The sequence below is a fragment of the Eulemur rufifrons genome, chromosome 7 (assembly GCF_041146395.1).
Source record: "Eulemur rufifrons isolate Redbay chromosome 7, OSU_ERuf_1, whole genome shotgun sequence".
NCBI classification, from domain to species: domain Eukaryota; kingdom Metazoa; phylum Chordata; class Mammalia; order Primates; family Lemuridae; genus Eulemur; species Eulemur rufifrons.
In genome coordinates this window covers 285,174,023-285,199,500 of record NC_090989.1, presented here as the reverse complement: position 1 = coordinate 285,199,500, position 25,478 = coordinate 285,174,023, and the positions used below count along the sequence as shown (strand labels likewise).

The 25,478-nt window shown below is 61.6% G+C and overlaps 2 protein-coding genes across 2 annotated transcripts in view; both read right to left on the bottom strand.

The window, feature by feature from the left end:
* Nucleotides 1–623: 623 nt before the first annotated feature.
* LHX3 (LIM homeobox 3) lies at nucleotides 624–6,094 on the bottom strand. The gene is made up of 6 exons (XM_069474816.1): nucleotides 6,001–6,094; nucleotides 3,753–3,924; nucleotides 2,858–3,060; nucleotides 2,113–2,264; nucleotides 1,728–1,896; nucleotides 624–1,042 (listed from the first exon to the last, which is right to left on the bottom strand). The coding sequence occupies exons 1-6, from the start codon at nucleotides 6,092–6,094 to the stop codon at nucleotides 624–626; spliced, it is 1,209 nt and encodes a 402-aa protein (XP_069330917.1).
* Nucleotides 6,095–9,800: 3,706 nt separating this feature from the next.
* QSOX2 (quiescin sulfhydryl oxidase 2) overlaps nucleotides 9,801–25,478 on the bottom strand; it is a 35,772-nt gene continuing 20,094 nt past the window's right edge. Inside the window, exons 6-12 of the mRNA XM_069472177.1 lie at nucleotides 24,071–24,216; nucleotides 22,455–22,589; nucleotides 22,128–22,257; nucleotides 19,875–19,997; nucleotides 18,253–18,403; nucleotides 14,880–15,068; nucleotides 9,801–12,260 (exon numbers count right to left, since the gene is read on the bottom strand). Of these exons, the coding sequence (XP_069328278.1) occupies nucleotides 11,710–12,260; nucleotides 14,880–15,068; nucleotides 18,253–18,403; nucleotides 19,875–19,997; nucleotides 22,128–22,257; nucleotides 22,455–22,589; nucleotides 24,071–24,216 (1,425 nt within the window). The 3' untranslated portion in view covers nucleotides 9,801–11,709. The remainder of the gene's footprint in view (nucleotides 12,261–14,879; nucleotides 15,069–18,252; nucleotides 18,404–19,874; nucleotides 19,998–22,127; nucleotides 22,258–22,454; nucleotides 22,590–24,070; nucleotides 24,217–25,478) is intronic.

The window sequence follows — 25,478 nt, the reverse complement described above, 5'->3', positions numbered from 1 at the left end:
GTGCTGGGAGTAGACAGGCCTGAGACCAGGCCACGTGGATGTGGAGGCTCCTGGGGGAGGAGGGGCTGGTGGCAGGGAGTCTGTCGGTGACCACGGGGAACAGACACGTGGCCCCAGTCTGCACCTCGCTGCCGCCTCCCACCTGGACAGAAAGAGGCATCTCTGACCTGGAGTGCGGGCTGAGGGTCAACAACTCAGACATACAGAGCCCGGGGGTGAAAGCAAAATTATTATTTTTTAATTTTAGAAATGAAAGCATTTTCCAGCCCTTGGGCTGTGCTGGTCTGGGCAGGGCCTGACCATCCCGAAGGCCTGGCCTCGAGGGGTGACATTTCATGTCTAGAAACAGCAGCAAGTGCGCAGTTGGTTGGTTGATGAAGGGGAGCAGTTTGCTTACAAAACAAGGCCCCAGAGTCACCGGCTTGCTGAGGACCCCTCCACGCACCTGGATGCCTGGTGAGGAGGGCCGGAGAGTCCCTCAGCCCCAGGGCCGTGGGGAGGCTCTGCAGACACCAGCCCCCACCGATGTCCTTCCTCGGTGGTCCACGAAGCCCCAAGCTGCCCCCCTAGGGCCAGCGCCGCCAAGACCCCTCATGTCCGGTGTGGGTGGAGCCCGGCCTGGGTCAGAACTGCGCGTGGTCCACCTCGTCCAGCCAGGAGGCCGGGCTGGCAGGGAAGTCGGGGTAACCCCCACTGCTCCCCGTGGATAGGTCGGAGCTGGGTCCGTTCCCCGACAGCACCCTCATGGGTGGGGGCCCGCCTGCGGCCCCTGAGGGCACGAGGCCCAAGCTGGCCTCGGGGTACACCAGGCTGGAGAGCAGGGGCTGGGGGCCCGGGAGGCTCTGCGGGGCAGCGGGGGATGGGGGGACGCCATAGGGGCTGCCGGGGCGCAGCTCTCGGTACTGCTCTGGGCCAGCCAGGCCACCATGCTCCAGTGAAAAGCTGCCCAGGGCTCCCGAGGGCCGGCCCAAGGCTGGGGTGGGCTCCCCCAGGCTGCTGTAGAGGCCATTGGCGGGGCCCATTTCAGCCATGGTGGGCTCATCTGCAACGGAAGCAGAGAGCTCCAGTCAGTGCCAGCCCCCAGGCGTGCCCCTCCGGGACAGTCCCCAGGGCAGCCCCGGGAGGGGTGCAGATACCACCACCTGCACTTTGCAGGCGAGGAAATGTCTGTCCAGGGAGACTGGGTGGGTAGCCTAAGGTCACGGTGCAGCCCAGAGACAGTTTCCTGAGCACACCCTCCGAGGGTGGCATTGAGGCGGGATGCACATCCCTGGGGCCAGAGAGCAGGACGAGTAGCTCAGTCCCACAGAGGAGGCTGGAACCTTCTCCCTCCCCAACACCAAGCAGACGGGACTTATCTTTAAACTCACCCCCCAAAACGTGGTGCTCTTTCTCCTGAAAGTCTCTGCAAGGGCTGGGAGCCAGAGAGACAGTCGGGACCCTCCCCCGTGAGAAAGCCCAGCAGGTGCCCGCTTAGAGACAGGTCCGGTCACAGCGGTTCTATCCCCCGCTAGGGGAAGAGCAGTGGTCCCGAGTGCCCAACTGGGGGCTTTGGGATGGGGGCCCAGGGTCTATAAGTGACATGTTTTTAAAAGAGCCCAAGAATCCACTAACTGGGGAATTCAGACGTCCAGGCTCCCTGCAACCAACCCCACCCATGCCCTTCCCTCCCCGAGCTCCTTCCGCCCCAGTGGCAGCCTGCGGTGCGGCCCGGGGGTCCTCCGTACCAGTGAAGGAGACCTCAGCATCGCTGTCCTGGCCCTCCTGCACGCTGTCCTTGTCCGACTTGGAGCTGCCGCGGGAGCGCTTCATGTTGCGGAAATACTGCCCCCAGCGCTGCCGGCCCGCGTCCTTCTTCAGCCGCTTTTCCTTGGCCCGGCGGTTCTGGAACCAAACCTGGGGGGTGGGGCGGGTGAGGGGCTGCCAGGGGGCCGGGGCCTGTGGGACATGCGGGCGCCCGGCTTCCCTGCTCTGCTGGGAAGGTCTCCGCTGGGCGGTCGCAGGGCCGCGAGCCGGGGAGCCACCTGCTGCCCTGGGAATGGCGGGGACGGGGACGCAGCAGGGACGGAGCGGGACCCGCCGGGCGCGGCCTGGGTGGCTCCCGGTGCTGACCTGCACGACACGCATGTCCAGGCCCGTCTCGGAAGAGAGCTGCTCGCGCACGTGGCGCGCCGGCTTGGGCGAGGTGTTGTAGGCGCTCTTCAGCGTCTCCAGCTGCTTGGCCGTGATGGTCGTGCGCGGCCGCTTGGCCGTGGCCTCGGCCTCTGCGTGTGGGGCGAGTGGTGAGGCCGCTGCCCCCTCCGGCCCCCAGCCGGGCCCAACCGTGCCCCACCCTGGCCGTGCACCGGACGTCGGGCCCCAGATGCTCACTCCCCTATCCGCACCAGGGGCTCCAGGACGACCTGTCACAGCCCGTGGCGGGGGCAGGGCACTGGCTTCAGCTGGAGAAAATGGGACGCAGCCCTTTATTCTAAGGGTGTGTGTAAGGCCAGGTGTTCACAGTCAAGGATTTAGGGGATAATTCAGACCAGGGCGATAATCTGAGCAGTTCAAACACTTTCCCTCTAACGAAGCTGCCGCCAAGACCGCAGACCCTGCCTCCCCGCGGCGGCTCCGTTTACTGGCCCTCTCTGAGTCCGGTGCCACCCTCGGTGCCACCCTAGTCTGGAGGGAAGGGACCTAAATGCGTCCCCCCAGGCCCCCTTGGTGAGTGTCCCGCCATAGGCGCCAGTGATGAGGGTTCTGCCAAGCCCCCACCCGAGACAGACTGGCCTCAGCCCCATTTTTCAGACCAGGAAAGCAGGGTCTGGGGCCCTGCTGAGGCCAGCCCGGGTGACCGTCATCCCCTCCCGCTGACCTCGCTGCTTGGCCGTCTCATAGTCCGCCTTGCACACGAGCCGGCTGTCCTCCATGAGGTAGAACTCGTCTCCCGTGGCCAGCTGCCGCTTGCAGACGACGCAGGCAAAGCAGTGCAGGTGGTACACGAAGTCCTGGGCACGGCGCACCACCTGGGTGGGCGGGATGCCCAGCTGGCACGCGGCGCACTTGGTCCCGAAGCGCCTGCGGGACGCACAGGGCAGGCTCAGCGCAGCAGCGAGGTGGCTGCTTTCGCCCCAAGCGGGTCAGAGCGTGGCACCTGGCGGGAGGTTCCAGGAGGAGGGCTAGGTGGGGCCCTGCCTCGGCGGCAACAGCCTGGCCACTGGGGCAGAGCTGCCCGCTACTGCTGAGAAGGGGCCTCAACCTCGGGGCTGGGGGACCTGGGGAGCACAGCCGCTGCTCATGCTGGATCCAGGGAACTAAGTTGGGAGGGACAGGCCCCGCCAGGGCAGTTCCACTAAACGCCAAGGCCCAAGCCAGGAAGGGCCAGTGGGCCAGAAGCCCCCCACTCCCCGGCATTAGGGACTAAACAACAATTTTAGAGGGAATAAGTCCAATAGAGTTTAACAAATTTGAGCTTATCTTTTTTTAATGACTGCTTCCATGAATCACAAAATGAATTACTGTTTTTTAAAAAAATATTTGCTGATGTCCCAGCCAGTCTCAGCTACCCAGGGAGCACCCACGGAGAGGCCCACCCTGTGCTTGGCTGGGCCCCAGGATGCCCGCCTGGGTGACCGGAGAGGCCGGGATCCCCAGTACTTGGCTACTGTGAGGGGCTGGGGGAACCGCCGGGCGGCCGCACTCCCAGCCTCCTTCCTGCAGGGCAGGCTGTGCCGCTGCTCCTGCCCCCGCGCCCCGCTGTCCGGGCTCACTTGAAGAAGTCGTCCTTGCAGTAAACGCTCTCCCCGCGGCTGAAGCAGCGCTCGGCCAGCGGCGTGTGGCAGTCGCTGCACTTGAGGCACTTGCTGTGCCAGTGGCGGTCCAGGGCCTTGAGGATGAAGCGGTCCAGGATATGCTGGTCGCAGCCGGCGCACAGCGGGACCTCTGTGGGCAGGAGGAGCCGCCAGGTCACCAGCCGCTCTAAGACCCAGAGCAGTGGAGTCTCCTTCCCACCCTGGCCCGAGCCACCTCCCCTCCCACACCCAGGCCCCTTCCCGGCCACCTGCCTCCCCAGCCCAGCTCCAGCAGCTGCCGGGCTCCGACTGAGGAGTGCGTGGGCGCCGCCTCCAACGGCCTGGCGGCCGGTAAGGGGAAGAACTGAAATAGGTTTAGAAATGTGTCCCTGAGCAGGAAAGTGGTCCAGGCCACCCCATGAAGCCCAATACTGTCAATTGCGAATGTTCCTAGAGCCGAGAAGAGTCCACGTTGAGTGCAAATGAAAACCCTTCCGCTCTCAAAAGCTGGGCTGGAAAGCGGGGAGACCCAGCGGCCGCACAGGTCGCTTTCCCTGCCTGCACAGGTCAGCGTCCGGCCCCTGTTTCTGGAGACCGCCTGCGTGTGGCGCCCAGCCGGGGCTGTCTGCCCGCCTCCGGGGGGGAACGTCCGTGCCCTCCCGGACTTTGGGCGGCCGCAGAAGTATCTGTGAGGACTGGACAGCCGGACAAGCGGCCCTGTGGCGAGCTCGAGCACAGGCGCTGGAGCGCACAGTCGCACTGTCACAGCACCCGAGCACCCCGGGTTCTCCCGTGCTGCCCCCAAGGGTTGCAGGCCCCTGGGGGACGGCGGAGAAGCCAGAGGGTGCCCGCGGGAGCCGCGAGTCTGTGAGTAGCTTTTCCAGGAGCTCCCGGGCTGGGGACCACCTGCGAATTTAGCAAAGGTCTCTGGAAGAGGTGAGAGCCAGACGGGGCTGGGACCTGTTCACAAGTGCGCCCACTTCGCGAGCGCACCGAGCCTCGCCGGCTGCGACCCGCCAGCCGCCCGCCGGCCTTCACTGCGGAGGAACCGCGAAGGGGCTCCCTGGAGAAAAACCGGGCCGGCCCTCCCCGCGGTGGCGGGAAACTCGCGATGGACGCGGTCCCGTGTCTGGCAAAACCGCGGCTCCGGGTGCGCAGTGTGAGGACCGTTGCGCGGCCCAGGTGGCCGTCGCCGGCAGCGATCCAGCGGCGAGGACTCGGCCTGGACCCCGCGTCCCGACAGCCCCGCGGAGCGCGGATTCAGCACCGGGGCCCGGACAGCGCCTGGGCCGCGCAGCCCCGCGCCCGCGTCGGGCAAAGCCGCCCCTGTCGCCCCGCGCCCGCCACCTCGGCCTTACGCTGCATGGCGACTCCAGCCCGCGGGTCTCCTGCCCTCCGCGCCGACCGCCCGGCCAGCGTCGCGCCCGCCGCCCGCCCGCTGCGCCGGCTCTCCCGGGCGAGGCGCGCCCAGCCCCCTCCCTCCCTCCGCTCCCTCCGCTCCCTCCGCCTCCCACCTCTTCCTCCCAGCCCCGCGGCCACCCCTCCCAGGAACCGTCGGAAAATAAATAAATAAGTGGAGGACGGGAGACCCCACAGCCTGGATGTAACCCCTTTCCCGCCTGCTCCGTCTCTCCCACCCCCCACCGCCCAGGCGCCTCCCTCCCGCCCAGGAGCCCGCGGAGAATCGCCCAGGTTCCCCGAGAGCCAAGGCACTGGTAGCAAGAATGGTGCCACCAGGAAATTGGGAGCTTTTTTCCCGTAGACGTGTCCTGACCGTCAGCCCAGGCGGCAAGCAGCAGGTGCGTGTGGACGCAGACACCGAGGCCCGGCTTAAGGGTGACATATGCCCGGAGTCCAGCTCGACCCTGGCCCATGCCTCTGCCTCTGTTCCCCTGGTCCTCTCGGGGACCTTCCTGCCTCGTGGTCACTGGGCCCTGCGATTGCTCCCTGCACACCCTCCAGTTCAGGAGGCCAGCTCAGGGTCTCCTAAGCTCATCCTGGACCCCTGCGGGCTCCTCGGCCTGAACAGCGAAGCGCCAGGACCACACGACACGACACAGCGCCAGGGGCTCCGACACAAACTGGCGGCTAGGGCGCCCAGGCGCAGACGTGAGGGGACCCTCGCACCCATCCACCCAGGTCCCCGGCTGCTGCTGACCCCGGGCCAGGCTCGAAAAGGCTCGAGGACTCCGGTCTCCCAATGCAGCCACGCGGCCGGGACACGCACCTCGGCGCAGGTCCGCCCTCCGCGCCAGCAGCGCCAGCAGCAGGTCGCCGCCCGCCGACTCCCGAGCCGGGCCCAGCTCCCCGCGCGCCTCCATGGGTCCCGCCGCCCGGCTCCACTGCCTTCCGGGCCCGAACTTTCTCGGGGCCCGGCGACGCCACGGCCGCAGTGGCCCCGAGCCGGCGTCCAAGAGACTCCCCGCGCCGCCGGGCGCTGCGCCCGCGGGCCGCCCTGGGGCCCCGAGCCTCGGGCCGCGCGGAGGGCGGAGCGGCCAGGGGGCGGGGCCGCGGCGCGGGGCGGGGCCGGGGGGGTCGCCGAGACGTGCCCGGGGCGACCGCGGGCTCTGCGTGCCTTTGCGCCCGACTTGTGCGGCCCAGACGCCGGGCCGCGTGCATGGTCCGAGGGCGCGACCGGCAGGGGAGGATGCAGGTAAGCGTCGCCCGCGGGGGCTCACCCGGGCCAGGCCGCTTCCTGCCCGAGCGCTGGCCGCGGGCCTCGGCCTGGGCTTGTGCGCGCCGCGAGGGCTGGGGCTCCTGGGAGGGGTCAGGAGTCAAGAGGGAGCCAGGTCCCCCCGCCGCTAAGATTTGGCCTCCGGAGGAGCCGGAGCTGGTGGCAGGAGCACAACCCGAAACCCAGAAAGGGCGAGTGTGGCGCCAAAGGCTTCATATGGAACCACGGGCGCCAGACAATCCCAGACCCTCATGGGCTGCCCGGAATGGGCACAGGAAGGCGACTACTCCTGGGAGAGAAAAGGCCGAGTGTCCTCGGCCCGACACACAGTCCAGGCTCAGGTTAGGAGGAGCCGAGCTGGGGAAGCCCCAGGATACATCCCTCTTCCCCGCACGCCCAGCACTCTGACCCACACTGAACACGGTCCCTTCGCCTGATTCTCCAGCATCTGCCCCAATCCAAACAGGTGAGCCCAATGGGACCCACCTGTCCTTGTAGGTAGAGGGATGCACCCACCCCTGCCCAGAGGGCCCACAGCACCCAGCCACAGACCAGCACGAGCTCTGGGCAGCCCCCCACAGCAATGAGCAAAGACACCCAGGAAGTACTGGGGGCCTAGCAGGTCGATGCCATCCTCCAAGGCCCTCTACCTGGGGGCCGACAGTAATACCCTGTCCACCCTGCCCCGGGCTTCCAGACAGCGAGCCTTAAGGGCCCAGGCCCAGAACGGACAGCCCCTCCCCCCAGCGCCCAGCAGACCCAGCCGTCTGGGTTCTGAGCAAAAGCCCATGGCGCCAGGTCTCTGCCCCCTCACTTTGCACTACACTTGTTACCCAGAAGGGACAGGGCCAGAGCACATGAGCCTGAAGCCGGGTGGGTGCGGGCACTGGGTGTGGGCTGTTGAGTGTCAGCTGCTGCAGGGTCAGGCGGGGTCCATGGGTGGCCCAACTGGGGAAGGGGCAGGCGGCCGGTCAAAGAGCAGGCGGCCCCATGCCGCTGGGCATCTGGCCGGCCCACCAACAATGGCTCCATTATTTCCCAACGTCCGCGGTAATGGAATGGCCCTTGGGGAGGGCAGTTCAGGCAGGAGACCCGGCCTGGGGTCCCAGCTTTGGGGTCCAGATGCCCAGACGGTGCTTTGAGGCAGCTGAGGGGCATCGGTCTCTGGGGGAACTTGGCGCCTCTCACTCCACCCCATCGCCCACAGCCACACCTGATACCCCTGTCTTCTCTGGGGGCCTTTGCTTCAACCACAGCGGGGCACCCTCTCAGGCCAGCACCAGGCCCTCCGTGCCCCCTGGGGGCTGCAGACTCCACTCCCCTCTGCTGTTCCCAGCTCAGTGTCCCGCTACAGGGGTCCCTCTGCCCGCCCTTGTCGCCCTTGCGATTCCTGTCTGGCGGTGCTCCTGCCCTGACCCAGACCTTGGGGCGCGCTGGGCTCTTACCCCGAGTCCCGCGGAAGGCACAGACAGCGGTGGCCGCGGGGGCCCCGGGCCTCTCTCCGTCGCGCTCCGGCTCGGTTTCCAGCAGCATCGCGGCGCGGGGCCGGGCCGAGTGGCGCGGGCCGCGCTCCTCCCTGCTCCGCGTCCACGGAGGTCTCGGGGCTCCCCAGGCCTTTGGGGCGTCCCGACCGCGCCGCGCAGGGCAGACCCGGGAGCCACCGGGTCGGGCGCTGTCCGCGGTGCTGAAGGAGCCACCAGCCGCCGCCCCGCCTGCCGTCCGCCCCCGCCCCGACCCCTCTCACCGCCCCCGCCCCGCCCCCGCCCACCCCCCGCGCCGGGGCCGCAGCGTCGGGCGCGCCTCCCTCCGCGGGGTTTGGCGGACTCTGAACAGCCGCGCCGGTCCCGCTCCTCGCTGAGCTCCAGGCCCGGGCCGAGAGTCAGTCGCAGCAAGCGGGTTGTGGAGCCGTGGGCCCGAAAGCCGCCCACCCTGCCCTTCTGAGCCCGCGGTGGACCCTGGCCTGGTGACCTCCAGCCCAGGCCCCCGGGGCTCTCTCCTGCAAGAGTTTGCTGCTGGCCTGGGGAACTTTCCGCACTCAAACTCCTGGAACCCAGCTCTCAACTTCTGGGCAGATCTCAGCCCCACCCTGTCCCCCAGGGCAGCCAGGAGGAAGGGCACCTGCAGTGCCCCCAAACTCACACTGCTCAGGACTCCAGAGCGTGAGCCCCCAGACCCTGGGCACCGATGGTGAGGGTCTACACCAGACCCAGGCTGGCACCTCCTCAGTGCCCTGCGCGGGGGCTGCCTGTGCCCCTGGGTGGGAGCGTCCTGGGCCAAGCCTGGGGACTGAGTTGCCCACCGTCCTCGGCACAGCCCTCTGGGGAGGGGAATCTGCAGCCGACAGGCCCCCGTGGGAGGCCACACAGACCGCGGGCGACCTCCCCACTGCACCCTGCGCATGAGTGGGGCTGGGGCAGAAGAAACGCAAGCAGCTCAGAGGCAGGACAGCAGCCAAGGTGTCGGGGGCAAACGCCACAGGGTGCCCAGCAAACTCAGCTGCGACCTTGAAGCTGCAGGACACAAGCTGGACATTCCTGCCCAGGGCAGCCTCAGGAAAAACACATCCCATAAACAACAAGCCCACTGAGGGGAGTGGGCTGCGGTCCTCTGAGCTTCCCCTCAGCTGGCTGCCGCTGGTGCGTGGCGAGGCGGTCTCGTGTAGACGGTCTCGTGTACCTCGGCCGCATACGTGCACCTCGCATACAGATACAGCGTGTAAAACTGAGGGTGTTGTTCTGCAGCTGTGTCAGTCAGATCCGCTCCAGGCGATAATCTATAACCAGTTTTCCATCTTTTACTTTCCATCTGACCCCTGGGCTGCCTTCCAAAAAGCCTCTGGCTCCACGTAAGAAATTCTCGAATTTCAGATGTCCAGTCCATAGACTCTAGAAAGTAAGGCAGGGCCTGTTCTGGACCCTCCCAGGCCCCAGCCCGACTCGTTAGTGGAGCTGGTTGGCATTTCAAGAGAATAACAATTTTTTCTATTTTTAAAATTTGTTTTATTTTAGCTTTATTACTTGTTTCTGTATTTTTAATTTTTTTCTTAACCCATGACCCTGAGAGTAAGAGAATTACAATTTTTTCAAATGTCATGTTTCTTTATTCTTAAAATGTGCACAATACAAAATGTTCAATTTCCTTGCAGGTAAGAAATTTCAGACATTTCCATGTCAATTAGCTTCTTTTTAATCAAAATCCTTCCATTAAAAATAAATAAACATTTAAATTACTGAACTATTATTTTCATTAGTCTCAATACCTCTGAAAATACTTTAAACTTTAGAAAATAGACCTCAGACCTGAGCAGACCGTGTGGGGTACAGGCAGTGTCTACACAGTCCCCGCGGCAGCGCCACCCACTGATGCTCTGCTGAAACCCTTCCTCTCAGGAAGCAGCCAGCTTGTCCCCAGATAGTGGCGAGCTCCAACTGCGACCTGTCCGCGGAAGCTGACGGCCAGCGCTGCCCTCCGATGGCTCTGTAAACGCGAAGCCGAAGCCGGACGCAGCCTGCGGACTCCCGGCTCATACCGGTAGAGAAACTGACTTGAGGGAGAAACAGACATTTGACACCACCCAAAACGCAGTTCAGTTAAGGGCTCCAAGCATTTCCCTTTCAACCGTGTGAGCCGGCCTGGCTTTCAAGCTGAAAGAGAAACAACACGGGACTTCAATACTCCAGGTGCACAACTAGCGACGAAGACAAGCGCGTGCTGACATTCAGAGGCTTCTGGGGTTAAAAAGTGTCAGACAAGAGGAAACTCTAGCAGCAGAAGTGAAACAGGGGAGTCAGAGCTCCGCCAGGGCATCAGACCCCTCCCGCCAGCTGCACGGCTTCCAGGTGGTTCTCTCTGCGACCTCACCCGACGCTGTTCTCCAGCTGCAACAGTAACATCAGCGTTACAGTGTCTTACAAACACACCTGCAAGATCAACTGTAGTTAGTACACGTGAGTACAAGATACAAACTAGGCAAAGTGGAAAAAACATCTACAACTCTCATGGTCTCTGTCTCTCACACACACACAGGCGGGTACACAAATAAGTCTGAGCCTGTTTTACCCAAATAAAATGAAGCCTGTGAGACAAACCAACAGCCACAGAGATCTCAGTACAAATGTTCCCAGAAATAGTATATTTGTTTTGTTTGTTTGAGTCTTCAGAGGCAAATTCACCAGTAAATGTGTTGGGTTTAAAACATGTTTAAATTAAATGGTAAAAAAAACATGGTCCAAGCCTGGGAGGCTGGTGCCCGTGTGGGGACCGTCCCCAAACAGCTTCCGCAAGCAAAGCCGGGCACAGGGCACAGCGCCCAGAGGGAGGCATGTGCGGCCGCGGGACCTGCAGGTCCCTCCCAGGGTGACAGATGAAGAGCAGCCAACAAAGGCCGCAGCAGAGCAGACCACCCCCCACCACCCTCCCATGGCCTCTGCTCTCAGCTCTGCCCCCCAGGACGGCCTCGTCTGCTCCTCTCGCTCTTCACCAGGTTAGCAAACAAAGGCACTGCCTTTGAGGAATAAAATGGGCCACCGTGCTCACCCTAAGTCCCGTCCATAAGGCCTCTGGGGTTATTTCCTGAAACGCAGTGAAGCCACAAACCCACTGGCTCCTCCTGGCCTGGCACGGTCAAGTCTCCCTTTGAGTGAAAGCCACCTGCACAGCGAGGGGACTAACACACCTTCCTCTCTGGCTCCGAGCTCCGCAAGCCCCCCAAAGTGTCCCCTTGCTGAAGCAGAAGCCACCATGCAGCTGAAAAGCACACGGCACAGGCAAGTCACTGAGGACCACGCTTGCTCCGAGAGGCTGAGTCACAGAGAGCGTCTGGAGAGGCCACAGTGCTCCCGGCTCTGTTCTGTCCCCAAGGGCAGCCTGGGTCGGGGGAGGTAGGTTTTTCCCCAAATGCAAAAGCGAGGCCTTGACGGGTCAGTCCAGTCAAGCTTGTGGGGACACCGTCGGGCCTGGACTCCCACCCTCTGTCTGACATCTGGGAAAGGAGAAACACAGGAGTCCTTCTGCCGCGGGATCGGCAAAGGGCAGACCATACCAGGAATGCGAATGTTCGCACAAGAACACCCAGAGTCCTCCTCTCCCTGGAGGAGCGCCTGCAGAACGAGGACTCGGAAGCCGAGAGGCGCCGTCTGATGCGAAGCCAGGTCCGGCGTGTGTGTAAGATCCCTGATCATGAATGTTAAAGCTGCAGGCAGCGTGGGGCGGGCTGTTCCCAAAGGTGCACCGACCACCTTGCTGGCGTTGCTGGGGGACGCGCTACACGGCCGGGTGATAGTGCTTGACTTTCCATCGCTTGGACCTCACCCGGAAGAAGAAGTACATCACCATGAGGAACAAGGACGAGGCCACGTACAGCACGACGCAGAGACTCATGTCCAGGCTGGAGAAGCCGACCCCAAGGAAGGGCACGGCTGCCTCGGCTTCCTTGCGGACGCCGGACGCGTGCGGCTTCTGGAGTTTTATGTCCAGCCTGTGGTGCAGGCTCTCGGACAGGTGGGGTCCAGGACCCCGCACACTGGGCGGAGGAAGGCTCTTGGGATCGTGGTCTCTATGGGCCTTCTCTGGGGGAGTGAGTCCTTCCTCCTCCTCCTCCTCACCCCTGGCCGGGGCTCCCCCTGCACCAGGGTCTCCCTGGTCCACAGAGTACGTGTCCACGAGGTTGCTGCGGCTGTAGTGCCCCTTCAGGAATGTGAGCACGTGGCCTTCATCCCAGCTGTCCAGGCCCTTAATTTCCTCGTGGCAGGCAGGGCAGAGGTCTGGAGTGGGCCACGGAACCTTTGGAAACTTGGGATCCTCACTCAGGTGGCCTAGAAAGAGCAGGCGGAGGGACAGCCTCAGTGCGGGAAGGCCTGTCAGCCCCAGGAGTGGCACCGTCCACACGCGGCCCCCAGTCCCACCCACCGCGGGCATCCTCCCTGGGCCCTGGTGGGTCCCTCTCCCCGCCCTCCCCACCACCTTTCCCTGCAGCGCAGCCCAGATGACACCCTGCTCCTGTGGGTCCCAGGCATCTTTCTAAAGCACCCGTGCACGTGTCGACCTCTGGCGGGTTCCTGGGCCCAGGAGCAAGAGAGACTGTGCGCTCGGCCCACCCCCACCGGCACCTCCTCTGCTGCACCTGCCGCGGGGCCTCCTGTGTCTCTGCCCACAGGAGCGCAGCTGCGTGTCCTGCCCCACCTGTGTGCCCTGCCTCAAGGTGCACCTGAGGTCCTCCGCTGCACAGAGCCCAGACCACTCTGGCCGCCAGGGGCGCCCCTGCCCGGGTACTCGCTGTCCGGCGTTTCCACTGTGCTTCAGGCACACGGGCCCCTCCCAGACTCCAAAAATCCCCTAAAGCTCTCCCAAACCTATTTCAGCGGTGACACATGTTTACTATTGGAAAAACCGACAAATACTGATGTGCAAAGCAGAGCCTGCTCCTGCTTCTACCCCCAGAGACACTGCGTGGGGGCCTGTGGATGTCTCCTGCACACACTCACACGCGCACACACACTCACGCCTCTCCCGACAAAGCGGCCCACACTGTTCCAGCTGGACTCGCACTCAGCTCCCACCCAGCCTGTGCTCCCCAACTCGAGCCCACCACGGCCCTTCTGACAGCTGTGCCGTGCCGCACGGAGGCCTGTTTATCTGGCCAGCTTCCTGTGGACGCCACATGAGCAATTCTGCAGTGAACATCCCTGCCCACGCAGCTTTGTGCACCGGGCCGGTGACTTCTGCAGGTGGAGTGACTCAGAGCACCCCCAACGCTGAGGTTTCCATGCCTCCTGCCCCACCACCCTACAAGGGCGGCTCAGTTACGCTCCCTCTGGCTGCGCGTGACGCCAGAGCTTCTGCCCCCGTCTCCCCACGGCTGTGCGCTCACTCGTTCCTCGGATCAATGAACACTGACGGCACCGCTCTGGGGAGACACCTGGCAGAGCAGGGGGACTGGCACACGTGCACGCCCACCCTGGGGACGGGACACAGGCGAGGAGGTCCCTGCGCTCACAGCGTGCACTGTGTGGCTGTTTTCCTTCCACGAGGGACCTGTTAACAGCCCACCTGACTGTCCACCTTGGCATCTCTTGGCTAACCGGACACGAGGACCAGACAGGCCTCTGTCACGGAGAAAGCTGTGGCACGTGGCGCTTCTCAGGTCTCGGAACCCCCTGACCTGACTTGCCGATCCCTGGCAACCCTCGCAGTGTTTCCAGAAGGAAGTAAACGCGAATACAGTCACTGCTGTCTATGGGACTCTGGGTGTGCCTGAAACCAGCAGTCGCTCTGCTCCGCCCGTTCACTGACCGCACCTTGATCCTGCTAACGAGGCCGTCCACGGAGCCAGGGGCGACAGAGCAAAGACCCAGCGTCGTTGCCTAACGCTGCCTGAGCGTCCTCACGTAAGGCCTTGCGGAGCTGGCGCCGCACAGCAGCTCCCACCCACATCTCGGAGGGGACTCCAGGGAGTTTGGGTCCCAACCCACAGGCTGGAGGTGGGTTGGGTGGGGGGTGCACAGGACTCTCAGGAGGGACACCGGCACCCTGGGCTGCAGCCCAACAACGTGGGGACGCATGCGGGTGGGGGCCATGGCCGGCAGCAGGCCTGGCTGCTCCAGGGATAACCACGTGGGCCTCCGTGAGGAGCCGAGCGGGAGGGATCCGAGAGGCATTTTGGAGGAATCCCCGTATTAGGGCCACAGTGGAAGCACCTTAAAAGGACAGCTGACAGTGACAGGGCAGGTCCTGGCAGACAGGAAGGTGCCATGTGGCCCAGGCCACAGCGTCAGCTCCCAGTGCAAAGAAAACCAATTTTCTTTAGTGCTTTAGTTGTAATATGTTTTATAATACAGTGGATTAAATAAAAACCAATAGTTTAGTGGCATTTCCTATTCATCTCTATTAAGACTTATTTCTCAGTGGAATTATTTTAAGCCTGACTTAATCTGCCATTGATTTAGGAGTAGTCTGAATTACTTAACTCTGAGGAGACACGTGCGCCCTATGTAGTGTTTCTAAATGAAATCACTTTGAGAGGTTTGCTTCCCAGTCTGAGAATAGATTTTAAGGACATTAAAATTCCTTACCCCAAGTTAAACACATTCCAAGTTGTCCAGGGTCAAACTTACTCGGGGTCTAGTGGCCACCAAAGGGCACAACGGGGAGAAAGAGCCAGACCACGTTCCTCCAGGCCCTGAGTGGGAGCGTGAGCTGGGAGGCTGCAGTTAGGGGGGAGCCCCCCGGTGGCTCCCGCCACAGCCCCCCAGAGCGCTGGTCACGTGCGCACTGCAGGAGCTCAGGGACGACCCCTGCTCCTGGCCTTGCTGTCCTCACTGTCCACAGGGCGCGGCCCCGGGCATGCCTGCTGGGCCTCGCACTGTGCTGACCATGGCCAGGCTCGCGCCACTCTGCCCCACAGGGCCAGGGACCCGGGTGTGGCTTCTCCTCACCTGCCAGGCGGCCGTTGACGACGTTGTGCTTCTTCCAAAGCCAGAGAACTGCCTGGTCCAGGGTCTTCACCGAGTCCAGGGACTCCGTGGCCATCTCCTCGAAGTGCTCCCCGCACTCCCTGCAGCCAAAGAAGGTGCGCACGTACCTGCGCACGGCCTGCAGCACGGCCTGGGGGTCGTCCTCAAAGCCTGCACGGGCAAGAGCCAGAGCCTGGGCGGCACCCGCGGGTGGGGACGGCCCCCGCCCTACGCACACGGGCTGCCCCGTGTCCCCTCAGAGGCAGACACATCGCTGGCTCCACTGGGCTCCGGGAGCGAACCTCCCGACCACGCTGCCCCCGCCTGGCCTCGCGACCCAGAGTGCGACTCCCTCAGAAGAGGGGACCGTGACCGCTGGCTGTGCGTCTCTCCTGCCCTGCCAGCAACCCCCGGGGACACGGCACCGCGCCTTCCCGTCTGCAGCGGTCACGCTCCACATCCCCGCAGAGCACACGCCCCGTGGGAACGTGGCCTCAGGAAGTGACCCCACGCTTTCTACCGGCCCTGTGCCGTGAGGACCCCCCACGGGGTGGGCAGTGACGCTGACCCACTGGGCAGCTGCCAGGGCTCCTTCTGGGGAAGCAGGGCAGAGGTGAGGAGGGCCTGCACTCTTCCTAAAGAGGCCAGACCACCTCATATAGTGGCTGTTTTAAGAGAAAACACTCCGGCACCGACAAGCCACACAGAGTTCATGTCGCTGTGCATAAAACAGACACTGCCGGGACAGTGCGTGCCCGAGCACAGACGCTGTGTGTGAGTAACACGCCACACGCCCAGAACGCAGCCCTGCCCACAGGCGGGAGGCGGCGGGCACTGGAAGAAGCCCTGAGAGCCCTGTGTGTCCCTGCCGCACAACGGAGACCAGGACCCGTGAGGTCAAAACAGATTAAATGTCGTCGTTACAAGAAATGTGGCAAAAGATTGCAAAAAAGACATGCTCTTGAGAAGGAATCCGTCTTCATCGACAGCAGGCCCCGGGGGTCTCCTTCTTCACGAGCCGGCCCAGGCCTGGTACCTGCTCGGTTCCACCTGCGAGGGACAGCTGTGCAAAGGCCCTGGCTAAGTGTCTGGTCTCCCGTGAACCCTGACAGTGGCCATTTGCATTACCCGTGACGGCGAACGTCAAGCGCGGTGCCAGCTCCTCCTTGGCCGGCAGCCTGTCCGCAGGCCGGCCGCACCCTCCTCTCCCCGGCGCGGGTCGCCAGACATCTGCCGCGCGTCCCCGGGTAATCCCCTCCTCGTCCCCTGCAAACCGCCGCTCGCCGGGGCCACCCTAATCTTTAAAGTGGACGAGAACCATAAACCTCCACCTGGGGGGATTAGAGGACTCGGCAGGCGAGTCAGGGACGGGGTTTAAACTACAATAAGGAGAAGAAAAACCTTCCACACTTAATCCCACAGTCCCGTCTGACCCAATTCTTTCGTCTGAGACACAGTCCTTGGGGACAGCTTCCACCCGCGCTGACGAGGCCGGCAGGCTGAGGACCTCTGTGACCGCGTGCTGGTGCCTGGGGCTCGCACTGCACCAGCGCCGGTGCTGTGTTTGTACTGGTGACCCGGCCTCCTGCCCCGGCAGCCCGGCGCTGCCCACGGCGCCACTCCTCGTGCGCATGTGTTGGCAGGGCAGGCGGAGGGAGGACGCAGCGCCAGGATAGTCCTTCTCACCCGAACCTGCCCCGTGTCAGCGCGAGGGTTGGATCCCTCAGGCTCACGTTTCAGGAGAGGGTTAAAAGGTTCGCTGGCACGAGGTCAGGCAGCGTCACTGTTCTGACTTCAGTTTGTTCAGAAAGCTCCCAAGGTTTCTACCAAAAAACATGCTACTCTTTTTTCTGTATGATTCTTCAAAGAACCCACTCCTGCTCCCGCTGGACCCTGAGGAGCCGTCATCCGGCGTCACCCCAAAGGGCCCAGGGCAGGAGCCCCTGGCTGGACACACGCCCCGCCACGTTCCCACTGACAGGGGGAACCCTCTCCCACGAGTCCTGGCCAGGCGCGGGGGGTCCTGGGCCAACCAGCTGCCACAGACGACCGCGGCCACGCGAGCGCCAGCGCTAACAGAGCCGCCCAGTGCAGCCTGGCCCCAGGCGCCGCCTCACACACATGTGGCGGTTGTTCTAAGCCACAGCATTTTGTGTTAGCTTGCTGTGCACCATAATACACCCGAAAAAGAATTTTACAACTTTACTGGAAAGAACACTGGCCTGTGAGTCAAAAGACTCCACTTTTTAATTTTTTTTTTTTTTTTGAGTCAGAGTCTTGCTCTGTTGCCCAGGCTAGAGTGCTGTGGCGTCAGCCTCGCTCACAGCAACCTCAGACTCCTGGGCTCAAGGGATCCTCCTGTCTCAGCCTCCCGAGTAGCTGGGACTATAGGCATGCGGCACCATGCCCGGCTGATTTTTTCTATATATATTTTTAGCTGTCCATATAATTTTTTTCTATTTTTAGTAGAGACAGGGTCTCGCTCTTGCTCAGGCTGGTCTCGAACTCCTGACCTCGAGTGATCCTCCCGCCTCGGCCTCCCAGAGTGCTGGGATCACAGGCGTGAGCCACCCGCCCGGCCAAGACTCCACTTTGATGTGCCGTGAACACCAGCGAACCCACATGCAGGAACGGGGAAGCCTGCGCTCCACTCCGTCCAGAGTGGACGAGAACCCAGCACGTGCTTTACTGTTCTGTGAAGGACAGACACATAATCTTGATTTTAATTATTTCCTAAGAACTGAAAATTATTAAACCTGACTTCAGAGTTTTGTAGTTTTATCATCCTGTGGCAGGTCGCCTCCGAGCGGGGCCGGCCCGCTGTCTCTGCGCACACCTGTGAGAGGCGAGACCCACCCCCCCCCCCCCCCCGCGGGGGCAGAACGTGGCAGAGGGGCGGCCTCTCTCGTGGGCTCGCTCCGAAGAAGCCGCCAGCACGTGCGCTGCGCACGGAGGAGCCCGTGGGGCGCTGGCAGCAGCTCCTGCCAACGGCCCACAAGGACCTCTCCAGACACGCCCCACGTGTTATTCTCCCATTGTTTTCAAAGCAAAAAAGGAGCGTCTACACTGCAGAGAAAATCCTGGCCAGCGCCCCCTGCCCTCTCTGATTATTTCCTGCAGGTCGGCCACGCGCGTCCCGCCCCCGCAGCCACGGCCACGGCTGCGCCCGGCACGTGTGAATCCGGAGGAGACACCAACGTCCTCTCCTTAGCGGGGGCCTCGGGCACCCTGACGACACGCTGCCTCCCACACCGCAGACGAGCCTGCCCACGTGCTTCTGATGGCACCTGGCAGGCGCCAGCCTGGGCAGCGTGTCGGGCAGACCACCGCCCCCAGCCCGCGTGGGACAGCTCACCTGTGCCGGCCAGGGCTTTGGGGTGGGTGGCGGCTTCAACGGTCAAAGTGTGGAACAATTTCCAGAGTGAACATGGGTAGCCCCTCCACTCAGGTCGGCTTCCTTGACATCCAACCCACCTTATGTGATTAGGAAGGAATATTCCAGAAATCTGAAAACAAAAAAACCCACAAAGAATAAAAGAAAATTGTTAAAATTTTCATATTCTCCCCTATTTCAATTGGGGTGTACATTTTTCAAAACTCCATCAACTGTACACGTAAGATCTATGCAAATCACGCATAAATTTAAACTCAACACAAAACAAACTTGAGAGCAGAGCGGGCTCTCAAACCCCGGAGACGTGGCCTGTGTGCTCCACTCTCTGGGCAGAAGGGTCCCTCTGTGCCTTGACAAACAGCAGCATTAAACACAGAGAACACACCATTTCTGTTAAATTAGAATTAGTTACAGTGCAAGTCCTAAGAGAAAAGGCAACTAACTAGTCAAAATCTCAACCTTCAGCAGCCCTCGGCCAGGGCGGGGACGGCCAGGAGACGCCATCGCCGCAGTCAGAGGCTCCTCCGCCCGCACGGGCCGTGGCCTCAACCTCCTGCTCTGCCAGCCTTCCCCTCTGAGGGCTCGAGAGCCGGGACCTGCCGTCCGAGGGAGATCACCACGGCACTGTGACCTGGAGCTCGGAGTGAAGGCACCGCGAGCTCCTCAGCCGCCCGGAGCCGGTGGCGGAGCCGACAGAACCTCGCACAGCAGCCGCCCTGACCAGGGTTCCTAGCAACCTGCCCACGCTGGGGGCAGTGTGCTGCCCAGAACGTTCCGGCAGACAGAATGCCAGGTTTGCCTTCTGCTGTTCAACTCCAGGGGTCGCTTCTTCAGGACTGTGGGGACCAGCAGGAGGCAGCGCCCAGGCCTTGAGGGAAAACAGTCACCAGCTGGCACCTGGCCTCCGGTGGCAGCTCCAGCAGGGCTGCCACACTCCCTGAATACAACGTTTTCAGTCATTTTGAGGTATGAAACTTAGACGGGCTTACTAAAATGGAAAAACAAAACCCCTAGTGCTACGCTGCTTCCGAAAATTACCTCCACAGGACAGGCTGTCCCAGAACACTTGGTGAGCTGTCCTGCCGCACAGGACGTGTCCCCACAGTCCCATCAGCCCCAGATCCTGCCTTTCCTTTCTGAGACAGGGTCTTGCTCTGTCACCTGGGCTGCGGCGCCGTGGCGCGATCCTAGCTCACTGCAGCCTGGACCTCCTGGGCTCAAGTGATCCTCCCACCTCGGCCTCCCCAGTAGCTGGGACTACAGGCATGAGCCACCACGCCTGGCCTGGTGAACTGTCCCTAAAGTCCCAGCATGACGCTGCCACGTTAGACAGATGAGGGTGGATACAAAGCTGCCTGGAGACAGCAGCGGATGAACTGCCGGGCTCGGCCATGGAGGGCACGGAGGGGCCCTGTGCTGCAGGGCACAGAGCGCTGACAGCAAAGCCACGGTGAGCGTCCATTTGCAAGTGTGCAAGTGTGGCCTTCCTCTTCCTGAGCACCAGGCAGGCAGGAGAAAGCAAGTCAGGCGAGGGGACAGCGCAGCGCTCGAGGGCCCGACCTTCGGGCAGGGTGGGGGCTCACCCGCATCTTGTTGTTGACCAGGTCGAGCACGGCGTTGTAAGGGATCTTGTCCAGGGGGAGGCTGGCCAGCCACTCCTGCAGCATCTCCAGCAGCTTCCTGACCGGCGGTCGGCCTGGGAACAGCTGGACGAGGAAGGACCCGCCGTGAGAGACCGTCTGGGGAAGGTGCCACCTGCAGCCCAAGCGCTCCCCAAGGCCCTGCGCCCCTCCCCCCACCCCCAACAGCAGCTCCAGGGACTGGATCCCATCGGCCGGCGGCTGACGGAGAACGAGGCCTCTGTAGGAACCAGGGTTCCTGACGACAGGTGGGAAGCCCAAGGTGCTGTAGGGCCGGCGTCGGGCAGCGTCCCTCCTGTGCCCGCCCGTGCCCCTGCCCAAGCCCCACCGCTTGCTCCCGCCAGGCAGCCACTGCACAGTGACAGGCCACTGGTCCCAGTGTGTGACTCAGTATCAAGCTGGCAAGGGCTTGCTGCCTCTGCCCTCCCGGCCCGCCCTCTCCCCTTGCCCTCGCCGCGCCGCCATGGCGCGAGACCGTGCAGAGGGCGTGTGGCCTGCACGGCTGACCGACACCACGGCAGCCGGGAGGAGCATCCAGCTAGGACACCCGGGGCTCTGTCCTCCTTTAATAAGCAACGCGAGCAGGAGCTGCCTCATTAAACATCCAAATAGAGGCTGCCAGAAGAACTTAAAACCTGAGCTCAACTCCTGCTGATGACGTTGAAACAGCCAGACTCAAATCAGCACACTCTCCGCTCAGTCAGGGTACCCACCTACGCTCCGAAGCACCACCCCCAAGCTACCAGCACGAAATTTGCCGTCTTTTTTTAAAACGTTTTTTTCTTTTTTACCAATTCCTCCACTACCCTCTAAAAAATTTACCTTCAGATGTTTAAGCAAACTTTAGAAACATCGCTAAGAATAGTTTATCGCTACCTCGCCTTAAGGAGCCCCTGCACCGTGCGTGAGACCTGGAGGGTCGCAGCCACAGCGAGGGCGGGAGGGCTCGCGCGGGCAGAGCGGGCAGAGCGGGCAGCCTGACTTGCTGACAGCCGGCGGCTGTCGCCAGGGCCGTGCCGCCCAGTGCTAACGTGGCGGGCAGACCAGCAGGGGACTTTCTTGAAGGAAAGGAGCCAGCTGGAGATTTCTGGATTCTCAGCGACACCGAGGGTGAAAAGCGTCTGCAACACCACACGACTCCTTGAGACACAAATTCTACCCCTTTACGCTTCAAAAATCCCACCGCAGAAGTAAACTCTGACGACCCAAGTGTTGAATATACATTATTCTATAAGGGGCCTTACTTCTGGCCAGAGAAATCTTTTTTTTTTTTTTTTTTGAGACAGAGTCTCACTCTGTTGCCCAGGCTAGAGTGAGTGCCGTGGCGTCAGCCTAGCTCACAGCAACCTCAAACTCCTGAGCTCAAGCGATCCTCCTGTCTCAGCCTCCCGAGTAGCTGGGACTACAGGCATGCGTGGCCAGAGAAATCTTGTAAAATGCAGCCCCCTTATCTTTTAGACAACACAAGTAGTGTAGGTCGCAGCATTATACCTGGTGACTACTCAACAAGATGCTTCCTCCTGCAACCAGGGCTCGGGGATGGGCCTGGGGCTGGGCTGTCCGGGGTCAGCGTGCGCAAGGCCACAGCCCGGGCCCGACAAGGCTCCCCTAACCATCTCCCTCGCCGATCCTCTTCAGCCGACCCTGGGCACGGCAGGGCCTGAGCCCCGTTGGGCCACAACTCTGCCCTCCTTGGTGACCCAATCAGCAGTTTCAGACACCACATCTGTGTGATGATGGTCCCAAGGGTGGAGCCCCCAGACCACTCCCTGAACCTGGGTTGCCGGGGCCTCTGCTTCTGTCTCCTGCCCTGTCCGTGGGCCCCCGCAGAGGCTGCTGAGGCGAGGTCCGTCCAGCCCCCAGCAGGGGACGGCCATAGCCTCCTGCCGTCCCCTCGCCAGGCAGCCAGAGCTGAGCCTTTCGAACGGTGCCCAGACTGTACCCTCGGCCCCTGCCCAAGCCCTTCCCCTCTACGTGCCCACTGTCTACCCAAAAGCTGCGATTCCCCGGCCCCCGGCCCCACCAGTGCTCGGGAAATGCTGGCTGAACCAAAGTGCAGGCTCGAGCAGCTGAAAGAAAAGTCCAGAGTGTCTGACTGAGATCGGCCGATTCCCCATCAAAAGACAAGTGTTTCCAGATGGGTGCTCCTCACAGCGCCCAACCCCCACACACAGCCAAGACTAGAACGGCCCGCACCCTGGCGACGACAGTGACAAAGTCCTTGAGGGTCTTCAGCTCCGCTCCCGCCAGAGACTGGTGGGCCGCCAGCTCCACCCTCAGCAGGTAGTGTAGGCCGGACTCCAGGTCAGCCGTGTACAGCTTGGACCTAGGAGAAGCGGCAGAGTCAGGCGCCACCCACCCTCGGTGCCCCCTCCCCCCCGCTGCCCGCCCCGCAGGACTCCCAGGGCCGCAGGGGTCTCCGTGTGGCCTGCGGCTCGCTAGAGGGGAACCAGCCGCCCTGCACACCCACAGCCCCTGCGTCTGCCTTCAGCCCCAGAGCACCAGTCCAGGAGGAATACTTGCTTGTCAAATTCTCTCCAAACTACCGTTTCAGAATTTTCTTCTTTGTTTGGCTTTTCGGGCAAGAAAAGTGACTTTTTCCTCACATCTGGCAGTGACTTCAAATACGAGGAAAAGAACGATCGGAGAGGCTTCACACTGTGCAAAAGGAGAGGGCCGTGGAGAAACGTCACCGAGTCACAAAGTCAGGGCTGCCCCCCCCATACTTGGGAAAGCTCCCCCGCCTCCCTCCCCGGCACTTGCCGGGGGATGGGTGAGCGACGCCACAGCCTGGACCCTGGGGGCCGAGCTCCCACCTGAGAGGATGAGAGGCCCGAACCAAATCCACAGATAATCGCTGGCCCACTTGTAATAAGTCCTATGATTCATTTATGCCTGGTGGGGACCTTAAGACGTTTCGTAAAGCTGGTCTGAGCATCTGCCAAGATCAGCTTTATTCCGACCGTGATTTTCGACATGCCTAAGAGCCTTCGCCAGCTCGCCCACAATCTGCCGGCTCTGCGTGGGCATCTGGAAGTCGGGGCCTGGGGGCACTCCCCCCACCCCACCCCCGCCCCGTGCCAGGTCCCTGAGCTTCCTGCAGTGCTGGCCCTGCTTGGAGAGGGTGGCGGTGGCCTTCTGAGGACGTGGTCACGCCATCACGGAGCACTTCCTCTAAAACTCGGAGTTTGTTGTAATTTCCAAAGACAGCACGTGGCAGTGTCATTTGCAAAAACAGTAAAATATTACTTTATGTTAAGAAGTTGTACATATGACACTTTAACGCTAAACATCTGGCAGCCGCTCCAGGTAGCTGTCGAGGGCAGCGCAGGGCCGCACTGCGGCGGGGCCACGTTCCCAGGGCTCAGACGCCCAACGAGCTCACTGACCTCCCCGGTTGCCCTGAATCCCAGCGTTTTCTTTCTTAAGAGAATAGAAATCTACCTAGGCAACTACGGTGTGTTCAGGGCTTCTGCATAGGGCTCCCTCACGGCCCTAGCCAATCTCGGGAGATGCTGAACTCGAAGCCCCACGAAGGAGGAAACATAGCCCGTCCTCCCTCTGCAGCATCCCCTGCACCGAGAAGGTGCCAGACATTGTGACTCACTAATGAGCACACGCTAGGAGCTGCTAGTGGCGGGGCCTTGGGCCGGGGGGCAGCCCAGGGCAGGGGACAGCCCAGGGCAGGGCAGTGAGGAGGACAGGACCGGAGCCGCTGCCACAGGGTTCCCCTCCAGCCTCAGGATGCTATTTAACTTTCTCATCTCCTCTGCTTTTTCCAACTCTGTTCACGTTGTCTGCTGTTCAGCTGGGCTCATCTGAGGGGCACGCAGGCCCTCGCTGCAGAGGCAGAGGGCACACGAGGGCTTCTGCTGGTCCCCAGCTCCTGTTCTGCAGGTCGGGGGCAGGGAGCTCACCAGCCACCAGCAGACCCAGACCGACCTCGAGCCCAGAGCCTGGCACAGAGGAGGGTTTGACGACGATCAATAACACCCACGAGCCAGGAGCCAGGGCTGAAATCCGCCCAGGGTGGGCGCGTGGCAGGGCCAGGCTGGCCCCGTCCACTCTGAGTCTCTGCCCTACGACCCAACACTGCACGAGGTTCGTGGGTCCCACAGATGTTGCCAACTAACACTTACACGTTAATTAATCCGTGTGAACCATTCGGGTGAATCAAGTAACAGGAAGGAACAGAAGAGACGCCAAGTTTCTGCAGAAGTGCTTTCTCCCCATCCAGTGCTCTGGTCACCAGGATGTTTTCATACGGAATCAAGTCTAAAATCACCTGAGTAATGAGAAAATCACATTACTTTCACTGAGAATGGCTGTTTTCTCAGACACCTCATAGGCAACCCTTCACACACATTAAATCATCAAGAGGGCGGTGGCTCACGTCTGTAATCCCAGCACTTTGGGAGGCTGAGGAAGGAGGATCACTTGAGGCCAGGAGTTCAAGCCCAGCCTGGGCAACACAGTGAGACCCTCATCCCAAAAAAAAAAAAAAAAAAAAAAGCCAGATGTGGTGGCTGACACCTATAAGTTGCATCTACTTGGAAGGCTGAAGCAGGAAGATCCCTTGGGCCCAGGAGTTCAAGACCAGCCTGGGTAACACAGCAAGACCCCATCTCCAAAAAAAATAATAAGAAAAATTAGCCAGGCATGGTGGCACATGTAGTCCCAGCTACTCGGGAGGCTGAGGCAGGAGGATCACTGGAGCCCAGGAGTTTGAGGCTGGAGTGAGCTGTGACGATGCCACTGCACTCTAGCCTAGGTGACAGAGCAAGACTCTACCTCTTAAAAAACAAAACAAAAATCATCAAGAGAAACGTGCGCTGCCGGGGCGGGGGTCACTGTGGGCCCACACCGGGCAGCATGCAATGCACCACGAAAGGGGCTTCCTCTGCAGGAAACAACGGGCTTAGTGTCAAAGGTGATTCTACCTTCAGTGTTAACAAAAGCACAAAAGTATGATGCTCAGAGAAATTAGACACAACATGGTTTGGAATAAATCCACATTTACCCTTCTACCAGCAAGACCATCATTTGCATCTTAATAAACTGTCTCTTATTGCACTTTAAGGCAACTGAATGAGACGCACGCCCATGGGCAGAAACTATGATCTCATTTAGCAACTTTACAGACTACTAAAGAAAACGTGTCAATGAACTTTTTACTTTTTTAAACCAGTGTAACCTCCACAAAATTCACATTAGTCAAGTAAGTACCTTTGCCGCCCGTCAGCTACGCCCCAGCAGCCTTGAGGGCTCGGCTGTGAGGTCAGGAGGCGAGTACCCACATCTGGAAGGCCAGCGTCCCCTCCTGCGGGGGCAACACAGCCCCACATGCGGCTGGGCTCAGCAGGCCTCAGGGCGCCTGTCCTTCCCTGAGTGAGCTGCCCCCGTCTGTCCTGCTGAGGCAGACGGTGCTGCCATGGGGTCTCCGTGGCAGAGACCACAGGAGTGGCATCTCAGGCTCTAGAACAAACCCTGCGTGACCTGGCCCCTCGTTCAGATGCAGAGCCCAGTTCTCTTTACTTCTCTTTGGTG

Excerpts from the sequence above, each read along its gene's own strand:
- LHX3 (XM_069474816.1), bottom strand. The coding sequence starts at position 6,094 with ATGGAGGCGCGCGGGGAGCTGGGCCCGGCTCGGGAGTCGGCGGGCGGC. Across the intron at positions 2,265-2,857 it reads TGAGACGGCCAAGCAGCGAG|AGGCCGAGGCCACGGCCAAG; the intron begins GTCAGCGGGAGG and ends CCCCACACGCAG. Across the intron at positions 1,043-1,727 it reads TGCTGAGGTCTCCTTCACTG|ATGAGCCCACCATGGCTGAA; the intron begins GTACGGAGGACC and ends CTTCCGTTGCAG.